Source organism: Cebidichthys violaceus, unplaced genomic scaffold (genome assembly GCF_023349555.1).
Source record: "Cebidichthys violaceus isolate CVI_PGR_0920_01 unplaced genomic scaffold, fCebVio1.0.p SCAF_7, whole genome shotgun sequence".
Lineage (NCBI taxonomy): Eukaryota > Metazoa > Chordata > Actinopteri > Perciformes > Stichaeidae > Cebidichthys > Cebidichthys violaceus.
The window spans coordinates 5,689,209-5,704,731 of record NW_027176927.1 but is presented as its reverse complement, the minus strand read 5'-3'; the positions used below and the strand labels follow the sequence as shown (position 1 = coordinate 5,704,731).

Here is a 15,523-nt window from a genome sequence, read left to right as displayed (position 1 = left end):
TCTTGACACAAACACAGACGAGTCAAGAGACGCATGTGTTCAGTTTACCAATAAAAAGGCAACTTGCTTTACTGCAGGTTGTGAACGAAGAGCAAAGGTTTTTCTACAGAGCACAAATGAATAGACCGTGATGCAGAGGTTGCACTTACACAACTGTCCTTCAAAGCCATTTATGGAGATACAAAGAAAATACCACAGAGGAAGCTGGTCTGACAATCACCATTTTATTATTCTCACCAGGTGACAAATTATACAAGTCAGTGATATTTTGTACAGTCAAAGGATTGGCTTCAGAGCAAGCCAAAAAAACCTCTGAGTCAGGAGAGAGAGGGCGACCTGAGGCCTTCTCCTGCGTGGCTCAATATGGCGTAAGAGACTCGGATGGTTAGGAAGCCCTCCCCATCCTCAAGAGGAAGAACTTGCTGTATCATAACGCACTTCAGCCAGTTATAAAAAACAAAAAAACAAAAAAAAAACAGAAAAGAGAAAAAAAAATCTTCATCAATAACAACGCTTATCAATACTAAGGGCTATCCTATCCTATATACTGTAGTATGTGATATCTGTGGTCCATATAAAATGCTATCTCTTTCTCTTGATTTTGTGTTGATATTGTCATGATGTATTAAGTATTAATGTGTACAAAAAACAAGAGCAATTTAAGCACAGTTCATAGAGAAACATAGAGACAAAAAAAAACTTTGCACAAATCTATCCCATTATTTGCACCAGATACAGACATACTTTGTATCGTGTCCTCAAAGTTTACATTCTGTACAAGCACGGCCAACATTGTGACTGATCAATTTAAGGTATTGTATAGAGAGGATTTTTTAAAACATGAAATCAGAGATAATTACGCAGATCAATGAAGGAACTTGTTACTGCTTGGTTTCTGTTCAGTCATGTGAAAGGGTACAGAGATGAAATACTGACAAACGGAAACACAGATTTCATTTGGACAATCTTCCTATACACAGTGCTAAATGTAATTGTTATGAATATGATGGAGTGTTATTATTAATGATTATTATAACTGTTATGGTTATTATTAACAATTATCTTATAATGTGATGTTCTTTTACTTGGTGGGATTTAAGTGTTTATTGTTTTTAGATAACTAGCATTCTCACGACTAGTTGTTTTTTCATACATTTGGTCATAAATTCAAGTTTTTAAAAACATTCTAAATCTTGATGCATGCCAGCTCCATTTCATTGAGAGGCAGTTACAGTATGCCTGGATTTGAAGGTCATCGATGCTTATATGGCCAATTTTCCAGCTGTATGTTCTGTGCCTAGACATCGGCCTTATGACTTCTTGATCTCAAGTGATTACTTAGGTTTCCACTCGGGTACAAAAATATCTATTGAAAAAATCTGCAGCCTTCTAAACGTATGTGTTGACGACAGTGTTTTAACAACCAGTGAGGGATAGATGTGTTTGGGACGGGCCAGAAGTTGTTAAACCAGACCGGAGGCGGTCTGTTGTCTCAACTGCAGCAGCCTGACCCAATAACATATTATGGGTTGTTCACACTAAACCCATGATGCCATAATGTATGTGTTTTTGGATGAATGTTTATCGGGTGGAGAAAAACGAAGGTCTAATGGAAACCTGAATGCTTTGAGTGTCTTTTTCAGGGAAATAGGACAAGTGACATACAGTAGTATTAGATTTTTTTAATAGAGCCACAAAAGGTCTGTAGCAAAGTCTGTAATATCTCACAAGCCATATCTATCGAAACTCATTATCACAATTTTATAAATGGTTAATCTAATTTGTGAAAGTATTGTATTTTGTATAGCTAGTACAATCAGAATATTTTGAGTGATCTCTTCAACATTAATTTGAGGATTCGACAAATTATGTGTTAGTATTTAATGAATTGTACAGTGCCAAATTCATAACATTTTGTTGTCTTTTTATTGTCATAGCCTCCTACAAAACTACAGGGGATATTTATTTTTCACAACTAAGAACTCACAGACAGGCAAGTCAGCTAAAAAGCTGAGAAAGAAATGAATGAATATGGTGTGTGTTTTTAACATTATGAATTAATTTAGAGAGAGGATGGTTAATGGCCACCTGAAATGTAAAGCATTATTAACAGTAAATTGTATGGACAAGGATAGTGTCCATTAATGAAATTCATGGATTTATTTTCATGCCTATAAATTTCAAAACAACCCTTTTGTTATTGTTCAATGCATTGTTCCCCTTGGATACGACAGTGACTCTCAAAGAATTTGTATAATAAAGTTGGTGGAAAAAAAGGTTTTGTTATTTATTATAGAGTGTAAGTTTCTTGCATTAATGTTCTTGAATTATTATTTTTATTATTATTATGAATGTTATAATAATAAATAATAACCAAGACACTGTTTTCTGTCAATCAGTGATATATTCTTATCTTAGTATGGAATATTTTAAAGATCTTCCTCAACCATTTGGCCTCTCACACTCATTTCTAAGAAACAAACATTGAGGCACATTGCACCTTACCTTGCAACAATATGAATTCTAGTAAACTGGGCTGTATGCCTTACAGTTACTGCACTTGGAGGAGTAAACCCCCAAGTGCTTGGTTGCTCACACAAATCTATCTACAATTTAGCAATAGATCAGACTTTAGTTAGACTTCTATGTTCATTGTTTGCAATTCAGGACAATCTTAAGGAGGTCTAATTTGATGTGTAATCTAGTTAAAGTAAGACTCTGCAATAAAACACGTGGCAAGCCAATGAGCTATAGGCCTACTTCTCTGTTTCAGCAGAAATCTATGTTTTCTGTAAAGAATTTAGCCACATCGACGTTTTCAGTGAGGAAGTATTTGGCTCCTCTACTTAAATAAAAGTAGCAAACTGCAAAATAAAAATACTCGATTAAAAGTAAAAGTCCTACAGTGAAATAATAAGTTGTATGAGCGAAATACACTTAAAGCATCAAAAGCTATTAAAAGTATTCACTAAGCAGAAAATTAGATTATTATTATTGGTTCATTCATGTGTAAATAGCTGTTGAAGATTATCAAGATGCAGCTAGTCTTACAGTTATATATGCTGTTAAGCAGTTTAATCTACAATTGTCTTAATCTGTAACAAGTAGGAAGTAAAATATTTATTGTGATTTACTGTGGAGTAGAAATATTAAATAGCACAAAATGGAAATACACAAATAAAGTACAAGCACCTCAAATTTGTACTTAATAGCAGTGGTGTAAATTTTAAAACCAGGTTTGATCAGAGACAATATTGAGATTCTAAAATAATCACAAGACAAATTAATGTTTTATAAGGGGTCAAACCAGAAGCAACGGCTCTATATTAACAAAAAGCCATTAGTCTTCAGTTGGTTAGTGAGCACACAGAGTGGCTCTATGATACAATCCCACATCAGGATGTGAGATATTGTATAAGCCACATTAGGGCTATACAGTGCCAGTGGGAGTGGGCAACAATGCTTTTAAATGAAATGAAAAGGTGAAATTTGTCTTGCTATAATTCACAGCTCTAGACCATCTGAGTGCGGAGTTATATCATCAGTACCTGCTGGATCCTTAGAGTGAGGTGAGGGCTACGGAGCTCATATTTAAAACCTCCTGTGAATACATTTATTGCACTGAGATGTATGAAGGCTGAAATAAAAGAGCAGACGGTGACATTGTACTGATAGAGAAATAATTTTCACAGGAGGTACACAAAGGGCACAGAAAATATTATGTTTGATTTAAGCATTGGCTGCCACCGATGCGGTACAATCAGTGTAATTTGCACATTTCACCACCAGGAGGTTCAGTAGCTCCTTGGCTCTGTCTGAGACAAAACCTGCATGAAGCCTTCACTCAAAAGGTCTTAATTTTTAAGAAAAGCTGCCCACACTGTCCAACACCTGTCACCATTCATATTAATGCATTATATATCTGCTAAGTAAAGTGAAACCCCATTTTTCACAAATTATGCACAGTTTAAGACACTGACAGACAGCACATTTGCTATAAAAGACAAATTAATATTCAAATGGTAAATACATGAGTTAAGGCTTTGAGATGGTCCTAAGTAAAAGATGATGGGTCCTACATGCTCTGTGCACACGATTAGCATCCTAACCTAACACAGGCCTGATTACCATCCTTAATATCAGAGAGGCACAGGGCTGAAAACATTCACTTATTTGTGATTATAATGACTGAATCAATTCCAAGATGTGTGTGATGATAAGCCTGAGGTTAAGTTTCCCACAACTTTTATTAAAGTGTTGTTTTTATTCATATTTCTTAATAATCACATTGATCTGGAGTTTGTTGATTTACGGCTGATCACTTTTAAAGTGGTTCAATTTTGTAGATCTGTTTGGGATAGAGGAACAGGAGAAGCCAAGAAGAGATGACAAGAAAAAAACTAAATGTCCTTTTTATCTTGAGTGCTTTGAGAAATTCATGTGACTTGTTTTGTTCATTGTTATTAAATTATTTTTAACGCTCAGAACTATGAATGTGTGTGACTGAAAGGCCAATGAAAAATTAAATTACAAGCTCTTATCAAGCACTTTTTGTAAATACTACTATATACCTCATAGTTACAAACTATACAGACAACAATCAAATGGGAATGACAACAAAGATAATTGTATCCCCTGAATAACTTGTAATTTGGTAGTAATAATGATCACAATGAATTTATATTATTTATTCATACACATACACATTAGACTTTTTCTTTACACATAGATCTGTGAAATATGTATTAACTTTAATTGGCTGTTTAAAATATATATATATATATAAATTAAGAGCATTAACAATTGCGTTCATGCCCCTGAAGACCTGTTTTCTAAATCTACCATCACATCACTAGATTATACCTCTCTAGAAATTATACATAGTTTAGACGTAAAGTTTATGAAACTAATTTAGATGTGTAACGTTATTTTTATGGCATAATTCAAAATGGCTGTGGCCTGTGCATAAACTTAATAAATAAGATATTGAATTACTAATACAAAGAGATAGAATAAAAGAGCACACTATAGGCTATTTTTATTCAGCTAATGCAATTTATTAATTAGTTATAGCCAAAAGACAGAATTTGAAGTATAATAGGCCTATAAGACATCATCCATTATGCAACCTGGGGTAAAGTCCTCAACCTCCCACTGAGACTGGGTAACATTTTATAGAATCGGGCAGAGGGTTGTGGAAGTTAAATTAAACTAATTGCATGAATGTGTCACGTTTGTGGAAGATTATTCCTCTTTTACCAAACGGTAAAACTGCTGTGAGCCCTATGCAGCCGCCCGTGAGCCCCGCTCGTGCTACCCGGAAATATTACAAGGGCCGGAAAGGACCGATGTTAAGGGAGCACACGTCACTCACTTTTACCCAAAAAATATCATCACCGACCATCCAAATTTTTTCCTCGGTCGTCGAAATCTTTAGCGAAAGCTCCCTGTCGACGCAAACGGTCGTAATCTAAAGGCAAAAGGAGGCGGCTGCGGTCGGCGTTGATTTCTTGCGGGAACCGTGTAAGTGTTCACTCGGCTCAGCATCAGTGAAAATGGCTCTGGCTAACGACTGGAAAACAGCACGCAGACATGGACGCGGGCGATAGCTAGCTAGGCAGTTAGAAGAAGGCGTGACAGGCCTCATCCATCTGCAACTGTGCTCTGCAACTCAATGTGTAGGTAAACATTAGCCGAATATAGGTTACGCATGTGTAATAATGCTAACGCTAGCCTCGTAATGGTAACGGTCGTCGGCGTGCTTTTAATAAAGCGAATCGGAAAGATGGCTAACGTTAGCTTACAGCGGGTGGTGGCGTTCTAGATTGCGTGTGGCACCAAATGGCTAAACACGCCGAGCCTGTGAAGAATACGACGATAAGGAGAGAAGTTTTGCATGCAAGCGCGTCCAATGTTTTCCCTTTTTCCTCCCAAATGTGAGCCAATACTAACGCAGGATGCCTCCTCGAGTGCATCCGTTATTACTTGCGCCTGTAAAGATGCCGCTAATGTTTACACTGTGCAGCGGGTGTGATACTGGTGTTAATTTGAGCATTTTCTGCCCTTCTTTCACAGGATCGGGTGATTTACGTTAAAATGAGAGGCAGTGAAATATGCGATAGATTATCACCCTCATCTGCCAGGGGAGCTCACTCCCCAATAGGTTCATCACATCGATTAGAGGAAACGGTAAGATATTACGAGGTGAGCAAAACGAGATTCAAATGGAGTGATTACCGGAGCCGGTATAACGTTATACTCTCCGTCTTCTTCAGAAGTAGAATAACAGTACATCTGAACGCCTACAACAACCTAACAGTTAAATGATCTATTTCCCCCTTTTTTGACTATGAAAAGTGTATTTAGGTGTATTTATTTAATTAAATAACGTATCATATTGTTGGTAGTTGTGGTTAGATTAGATTTAATCCGATTTTAATGACACTGCACATAGTGAGTACAGGTCCAACTAAAGGCAGCTTAGTATAATTAAGTGCCATAGATATAAATAAATCAATGGACAGGATGAATTATATATCATATGGAAAATGTGCAATATGAATGGATGTAACTTGATATTTACAGGCCAGTCCTCCTCTTGATACACCTTAAGGTATTACACAGCATATGATACTGTGTAATCCCCCCCCACCATTTCGACTCAGGTGATTGACCACTTCTAATATTCCTTTTCAGAACATTTCTAAAAACAAAAGACATTCACATGGACTGCATTTTGACATTATGTGGACTGATTTTAGGCTAAGAAGGAACCTAATAGTTGCTTAAAGTACTGAAAGTGTGTATGCCTTTGTGACTATCTGGTAATAAACAAACTTAAACGGAAATGAAAAAAAAGGCAATGGTGAGTATGGTGCTAAAATATGATTCTCTGTTGGCACAAAATGTAGACACGATAAACTGTCAACTTTCTCATGGTAATAATTACAAGCCATGATTTGCAGAATGTTGACGGCACAGAGTGTAAAATGTAGCAGGGATGCACCAGTGTAAAATCAGTCATGTACACACACTTGCATTTAACCAAAAGCGAGGCATCTGCTGTCTAATGTGGCATTTCTTGCAACACGGCTAAACCTCTCTATTTTCTGTCAGTTTCTCGTCCTCAATACCATTTGGTACTTGCAGAGAGAGCCACATATACTGTATTTATGCTGTAGAAAATATAGTGTGAGATACTGTACATCACTGAACCGCTGCGGCACAGATTGCCACTTACAGTGCTAAGTAAGTCAGTGTATAATATTGTCATAAATTGGGTCACTATCTCCAAGTTAGCTTTGTTAAATAAGCAACGTCTGCCTCCTTTCACCACCAACCTTCATGGCAGAGGCCTAATATGAACAACTATATGTGTAGACAGTAAGAATGATGAAAGTAACTTTTGCCTCCTTTAGTAAAGATGTACCTTATGATAAAAAGAATTGGCAATCATGCAACAATTCTGGTTGTGCTGCAATCCAGCAGAACCACATAATGGTAAGTTATTACAAAACATAAAAGATCGCACGTGTTTATTAGCATGTAGACGTACCTGGAGAGGGAGAACTGAGAAATGTAACCGGACATCGAAATGTACATTGGTCGTTTAAACTGAGGGGCTAATTGCCTCACAATAATAAGAAACTTTTGGTAGGTAAATTGCAGCATGAACAATGTGAGAGCTAAAAGCTAACAAAAGTACTAATTTGTGTTCTCAAATCTAATGTATGTGTTGAAGAAAAATGGCAAATTAAACCTGATGTCAAAGTATTCAAGTAATCATTCTCTCCAGTCAAGTATTGTGATTTGCATTTACAATACAGAATGAATTTAAATAATCTTTTCACCTAATGTCAGCCATTGGGGAAAAATCTCTTGTAATGTTACAGTGCAGACTTAAGTTAATGTCTATGTAGATTCACCTTAATAGATGGGGGGTCACCTCTGTATAGGTTGAAGGCCTATTAGCAAAAGACAGTTAGCAGAATTTTATTCAAAAGTCCTGTTCCCCCGTCGATGACTTTCATCCCTTTTTGAATTTTGTTTTTACAGCTGTAGGATCGTCTCGGCTGAACACGGATCAGGAATCTTGCTTAGATGAAGGATAATGTCAACGCAGTAACTCTCAAAGGAAACCAGAAGAAGTCATTTGAACTGCTTCTCAATAAAAACTATTCTAAGCCATTTTAAAATTAGGTGGAACTCATCTACCTGTCTTAAAGACACTTTTACCCTTTGATCATAAACTCATCTTCCCGGCCACCCCACTCATTTTGGAAGTAGAGTGTGGGCAGTGGATAATCAACAGGGAGTAGCAGCACCAGAAGTAAACTATCTGGAGAGACGAACTTAAGATTTAAGACATTCAAGTAGTTCTGGAAAATATTAGTAGCATAAGCTCACTCTTAGGGTAAAGTTTGTCTTTCACCAGTCAGTGGTGGGATCTTTGTTGCCGCTCCTAGTGCTGGAGGTTTGGCCCGTGCACCCCCATGTGCCAGTGAGTGGGAAATGTTCCAATTTGGAAAATACAATCTGGACATTATAGAGATGTTAAGTGGGCATCAGGCCCACCAGTTTAAAGGCCTCGGGTTAGATCGACAACTACAGCATCAGCAGCAAGTGCAACTTCACCAGCATCAACTCCAGCAGCAGCAGCAGCAGCAGGCTGAGTCTTCTGGAGCTCTTCTGTCTGGACTTGGCTTGGGCCCCCTGCAGGGGTCAAGAGGTAACGCCTTTTCTGATTCTGCCTCCATTTTTGCCAAGATGAGTGCCCCTCCTCCCCCACCTTTACAACAACAGCCTTCCTCATCTCAGAGCTCTCGTTCAAAGTCAAGCAAGATGAGCAGCAGCAGCTCAAGCCATTCGTCAGGCTACCCACAGTTCCTGCGCTCTTTCCACCCGTCTGAGGCAGCACTAGCACAGGAGCAGTTACACCCAGGTGTAGGGCGTTTTGAGCACTTTGCTGGGGGAAGTAGCAGTAGTGGGAGTGCGGGGGGATTAGGAGGATTAGTAACATCAGCACCTCCACCCCCTCCTCTGCATCCCGGCCTCTCTCTCCCCCAAGTATCATCTGGTCCCTCCTCTTCCTCTCCTTCCACTTCAACATCTGTGGCCACCTCTAACAACCCTTCTAGCAGCAGTGCAGTCAGCTCATTGGGACACCAGTTGGTTGGGGCCCAGTCTGATGCACGAAGCCTTCACCAACAATTTAGTTGCATGTTAGCTGCTAATCAGTATTTCCTTTCTGGGGTGCCTTCTAATGCTAGTTTAGAGCAGTTTCTTGTCCAACAGGGAACCCATAACCACTTAGGGCTTGGTTTAAGTCAGACAGGCGGGGACCCCGGTTCTAGTCTTGCTCCGCCTCCTGCTTTGCATTCTTCTCACTCACATGGCCACTCCACCCCCCAGTCACATCAGGCTTCACAGCAGCCGCCCCAGCAGCAACAGCTTCCACCTCACGCCCTTTCTCATCCTCACCCTCATTCCCATCCTCACCACCCACTCCACCCAGGCTCCCATTCCTCATCACTGGGTGGCTTTGACTTCCAGGGCATCCCTGTACTCTCGTCAAATCAGATAGCATCTCTGATGCAGCAAGAGGCAGGTTTGCCGCTCCCCTTGCCACTCCATTTATCTTTATCTAAAGATGATGGTAAAGGGGAAAGTAGTGGAGGTGGAAGTAATAGTAGTGGCGGCAGTAGCAGTAGGAGGAAGAAAGCAATGGCTGGCTATTTGCCACAGAGAAAATCTGAAAGCGGTAGTAATAGCAGTAGTGGCCACGGCAGCCACAGTGGTAATCCCACTGCTAGTAGTAATGGTGGAGGGCTTAGTCATGGTCAGCCCCCAGCTTTAATTGGGAGCGGGGTTGGTATGTCAAATATGGGTGGAGACCCATCATCCTTGCTTGCCTCATCATCTTCATCCTCATCAGTAGTTTCTTCCTCCTCCTCTGCTCCCTCTTCCACTGCTGCCTCAGTACTGGTTACTAATGATGCTCACCTTTCTAAATCTGATAACCAGAGCTCAATGCAAGCCAACAACACAGAGTCTGATTCAGAGCCTGTTTATAGCTGTGGAGAGTGTGGCAAAAGCTTCCCTCACCTTTCAAGCCTTCGCAGGCATTTGCGCATGCATGAGCCAACCACTGCAGGTACTAGCAATTCTTCCTCTACTGGCCCAAACCCCATTCACATTAAAGCACAGTCTGACCCAAGCCTTCCTCATTCGACCCAAGAAACTCCCCCAACCCCAACCCCAACCCCAACCAATTCTTGTCCTAGCCCAGACAAAATATTTCATTGCCCTGATTGTGGCAAAGGCTTTAAGAAAAAAGGGCATCTCCTGCAACATGGTGTTATACACTCTTCAGCCCGCCCATATGGCTGCTCCACCTGCTCTCGGGCTTTTAATCGTAGAGAGTCACTGACACGCCACGAGAAGATACATGAGGAAAAGCCATTCCGATGTCCCGCCTGTGGTCGTGCCTTCCGTGAGAGCACCTCTCTTCTCAACCATGCTGCCTCAGGCACCTGCGGCAAGCCAGGTAGGGGACCCAAACAAAGGGGCAGCAAGACAGGATCTGATGGTGAGGACAGAGCCGGGGGAGGGGGTGGAGGAGGTAATGGAGGAGGGGGAACTTATCAGAGCAATAGAGGTGTTATTTATGGGAAAACTGAGGAAGAAGATGGTGTAATCATTGTGGGGGAAAGAGAACCAAAATCAGGGTTAGGATGTGATGGTCTGTTTCAGTCTGGAAGGGGAGTTAATTCAAATGACAGGGACAGATCAGATGCTAAATACCCCACTGACTACTCTCGGAATCGTTACACAGGCTACCATGACGACCATCGTTCTCAAGGTAATCCATCTCCATGCTACTCTGGTGCCTCTCCCTGTGGAAGTGGGATGGCGGGCCCAGCTCTGAGAAAGGCACCCTTGGCTCCAACACTGCATCCGCACTCACAGAGCCACAACCAGCACCACCATCCGCAGCAACAGCCCCACCTGCCCCTTTCTTCTCTACTGGATGACTCAGAGGATGATGTCACTAGCTCTGTCAATAACGCAATCTCTGCTATAACAGCAGCTAGTAACAGTGGAAATAGAGGGGATGATAGGGGAGACATCATAGGAGGTCTACTAGGTGGTCTTGGTTTAGGTCCTCTGGGCTCACCTTCATCAACATCTGGTTTAGATAAGAATTTCAGAGGTGGCGGGAGCCAGGAGGCTATGAGCAGCAACCCACAGAATCCTACTGCCAAACCAAAACGTCCCCGCAAACCCAGAGCTAAGAAAGATCCTGCAGCTGGTGGACAGCCCCCCAAACGTAGGCAATACACCCCCAGAATGGGGTCCAGTGGCCTGCCACGCACTCACCTCTGCAGCGTCTGTGGGAAGGGATTTGCACGTCGCGAGACCCTACGCAGACACGACCGCATCCATACGGGAGAGAAGCCCCATCACTGCACTGTTTGTGGAAAGTATTTCAGAGAGGCTTTTCACCTCAGCAAGCATCAAACGGTCCACTCTGGGGCCAAGAATTACAAATGCAGCATCTGTGGAAAAGAGTTTGGTTACTCCCAGAGCCTCAGGAGGCACAGTAAACTCCACCAGAAAGGGGAGCTGGAAGAGGTGCCCACAACACCAGCTGCGGATAACCTTAACAGCTTTAACCCCAACCCTCAATGTAGCGTGGCCCAAGACAGGAGCCAGATCCAAGCACCAAGCACCTCCTATTTCTCCTACCCTCAAGACGTCAAACCTCAAGAGACCAACCCCCAGTCGCAGCCTCCAGCCCCACCGCCGCCTCGACTCTACACCTGCGCTATATGCTGGAAGTCCTTCCGCCACCACTTCCATCTGACAGCCCATCATCAGACGGTCCATGAAGGTGGGGGTGAAAAGCTCTTTTGCTGTGAGGTATGTGGAAAAGCATTTGCTTACTCTAACAGCCTCACTCGACACAGGCAATCGCAGCACGGGATGACCCGTACGGATCCGCCTAATCCGCAAGAAGGCAGCAGTGGGTCTGGAGACAATAGAGGCGGCAGTGATGTGAATCAGTCAACATCAGAGAGTGAGGCTGCCACCAATGCCCTGCTGCAGATGGCTCCTTCCACAGAAGGCCACGGAGGGCAGAGTCTTAGTGTCGTCACTCATAGCCACCAGCAGCCACCCCCACAACCACCACCTGGTTACTCTCCTCTCTTTTATGACGCTGCGGCCCAATCTTCAGCCTCTAATGCTCCAGCTTACTCGCAGCCCCTGCCTCCAAACTCTACAATCATGGCCCCCCAGCACCCGCATTCCCCCGCCGGGGTGAAAGGAGAGCACATATATCCAGCTGGATCCCGTAGCCGTACGCTCCACACCACCGCCCCGTTCCAGCCCCTCACGGAACTGCCCTCCACTGAACATCATCATCTGCATCATCATCATCATATCTCCCACCATCATCTTCATCATCAGTCAGGGAGCCAGTCCCACCAACACCTCGACTGCAGCATCCAGTTATCACACGATGACATGAGACGACACAAGAAGAAAAAAAAAAAGTCCAACAGGAGAGATTGGAGGGAAAATAAATGGGATTCCCAAGATTTAGTCAGATTTGATGGAAGCAAAAAGAAGAGAAAGATAAGTTGTACAATAAGAAGGCAGATGAATAAAAAGCAAGGCTCTCTTCGTTTGACAATTAGGCGAGGAGAAGGATCAGGTAGTGGTGGGTATAAGCTTGTCAACACCGGGGGGATGAAGGCGCAGATCCTCTCGTCTCTCAAAGTCCCTGTGAAACGTTTCGGCTGCCCTATATGCCCCAATTCTGTGTTTTCCCGTAAAGCGGGACTGCTTGTCCACATGGCAGTTAAACACCCACAGAAAGCCTCGACCACTCAGGAGCGACTCAGGTGCAGTGTATGTGGGAAGCAGTCTCACAGGGCTTTGTCCGCCTTCATCCATCGGGCCTCCCATCGCGCCAGAGGGACTTTCTCCTGCCGACGCTGCTCCACTCGCTTCTGGAATGCTACGTTGCTCTACAGGCACAAGGTGTCCTGCCGCCGCAGGGCTAAAGGACTGCAGCGAGGAGATGCTAACAGGCTGAAGCTTTCAAAGAGACCAGGAGAGAGGCCGACCCGAGAGGGTCAGGAGGAGATACCGTACCTACAGGGACCATATAGATACTGAGCGTCCCGGTACCTGAAAAGAGGGGCACACCAGTGGGATATTTCAGTTCTAAAATGGGAAGGCGAGCAAAAAAAAAAAAAGGGACTTAAAAAGGCAAATGCTGCCTTTTAGGATAATTTTCCTCATGTCTCTGTTGACATCTACTCTGCTGACTATTAGAATGAGTGTGTTAACAACTACTGTAGAGCATCCTTTAAAAGTTCACCAGAAATCCTTCCAGATTATATTGGAAGGTGTTTTCAAAGACGTGACTGTTTCCATAGGTTCATTAACCCCTTAAGTGCATTGACACTATGCTTGGCTGACACTGTGCAGTTACTAGACAAGTTTAGGTGAAATGACCTGCTAATGTACTTCTCTCCCCCATAACTAGACTCCCTGCTACACCTCTTGCTGTATGATAAACGTCTCTGCTGTGTACTCTGTCTTGTTGTTGTTCACTTAGAGGTTCTGAGGATTTTTTTAAAAATGTAAAGTGCATTTATTAGGAGTAGGGACATGAGGACAAAGACCTTTGTTGATAGTTTGTCAGTGCATGTTTGTTCTCTGGTCAAGTTTTTAGCTGAGGTTGTGAAATCACTCCTACAGTATGTGATGGTTTATTCAGTATATGCCCAGAAGTTTGTAGTGTTAAAACTTGATTTAAGAGTTGCTCTATATTCCCTAGTGATTGAATCACGTATAGATAAAATGTTCAAAGTTGCTGGTAATTAGCATTTCAAGGTTCCCCCTCCCGCCAAAATGAAGAAACTTACAAAAAGCCTTGCTTAGTATGTTCACACTACTTCATTTATTTGAGATATTCCTAGCTTTTATACCAAGAGATTGAAAACAGTTTAAACAAGTGGACTGTAACACGTGTTTATCTCATGTTATTTGTATGCTCTTTTTAGCAGTGATTATTTCTACAGTACTTCACGGTGTGTTAAAGACAAGGACCTATATCATAATAGAAACCAATGTAATATTCCATGTATTTATGTGTGTAACCCAATCAGTCTTCATGCCAATCTTATACTTAACCCCTTCTACCTTTTTACTTTTTGCTGAGTTGCAATCATGTTCTTACTGTTAAGCCTTTTTTTTTTCTTCCGAAGCAAGTTTTAAGTACATCATGTCACTTTATTCACATTTGAAATGTTCATACCCCTGTCAAGCCTTCCCTTTTTTTTCTTCTGAAGAAAAATGATAGTTTTAGTAGATTTCTATCACATTATTTACTGAGAAGTCAGTAGTTGATTATATTTCAGCAATGAATAAACCTTAAGTGTAATCATTTGTTTTCCTTTCATTTGTCATTTAAAAGTTGCCTTTTGCAATATCCTGAAGATGGTACAAACTGTTAGTCATGACAAAGTTAGTGTTGAAGGTTTAAAATGACATTTATCTTCATGTCCTGTGTGAATTCCATATCACTGTGGATTAAATGGTTTTCAGGATGTATAAGAATCTGAATCACCTTCATTGGCCAAGTATTTATACACATAAAGTGTATAAATACATAGTTTTTGTGCTCTTAATGTACACAGAAATAGACAACAGTGAGGAACAAAGACAACCACGCTTACAAATAAAGGTAGACGGTATTATTATGTACACAAGTAGTGACAAAATAGGTGTTTATATAAATAGATTTTAAAAAAGCATATACAACAGTCTTTATACAGGTCAAGTGTTCGGTAAGTTGCAAACTACAAACAGTTCAAAGAAATAAATACTGATTGGTATACATGGTCTATACAGTATGTGCATGTATACATGTCTATATAGTGTATACAGCTTGTAGGATTTGTATTTGAGATATCAATATATATAGTGCATTAAAAACTGTAAAAAAAAAAAAGAAAAAGATCTATATTGGGAGCAGTGAATGTTTTGGTGTTCCAGGGTTATTGACAGTGTGTGACTGATTGAACTGTTCACCAGAGGGACGAGCTGTGGGAAGAAATTGATCTTGTGTCTGGTTGTTTTGGCATTCAGTATTCTGAAGGGTCTGCAGTGATGCTTCCTGCCCTTTTCCTGTATCTGGGGGAGGGTAAATCCTGGATGGAGGGACAGACTGCCACCCGTGTTCTTCTCTGCAGTTCTAACTGTCCATTGTAATCTGATCCTGTCCTGTTTGGTGGCTAATCGGAACCAGACTGTGACGGACGTGCAGAGAACAGGCTGCGTTATTGCAGTGTTGAATCGTATGGGCAGCTCCTGAGGCAGATTGAAGGAAGTACATCCTCTGCAGGGCCTTTTTTTTCCTCTTTAGGTCCTGAGAGAAATCCCCAGACTCCTGAAGGATTCCACAACAGACACAGATTCATTGTGACATAGCAATAAATCACATTAA

The 15,523-nt window shown here is 41.6% G+C and overlaps 1 protein-coding gene across 4 annotated transcripts; it reads left to right on the top strand.

Annotated features, from left to right (window-relative positions):
* Positions 1-5,308: 5,308 nt before the first annotated feature.
* Positions 5,309-14,461, top strand: si:dkeyp-69b9.6 (zinc finger protein 91). Of its 4 annotated transcripts, XM_068735279.1 has the most exons (4): positions 5,311-5,523; positions 6,076-6,189; positions 8,056-8,728; positions 10,835-14,461. In XM_068735279.1, the coding sequence occupies exons 3-4, from the start codon at positions 8,512-8,514 to the stop codon at positions 13,183-13,185; spliced, it is 2,568 nt and encodes an 855-aa protein (XP_068591380.1). In that variant the 5' UTR covers positions 5,311-5,523; positions 6,076-6,189; positions 8,056-8,511; the 3' UTR covers positions 13,186-14,461. The 4 variants fall into 4 exon arrangements, with proteins under 4 accessions (XP_068591377.1, XP_068591378.1, XP_068591380.1 ...); XM_068735276.1 differs by having other exon boundaries at positions 5,309-5,523; positions 8,056-14,461; XM_068735277.1 differs by having other exon boundaries at positions 5,309-5,523; positions 6,076-6,204; positions 8,056-14,461.
* The last annotated feature ends 1,062 nt before the right edge of the window (positions 14,462-15,523 follow it).

What these genes read in the sequence shown, in the direction of transcription:
- si:dkeyp-69b9.6 (XM_068735276.1), top strand. Translation starts at nt 8,512, where the DNA reads ATGTTCCAATTTGGAAAATACAATCTGGACATTATAGAGATGTTAAGT.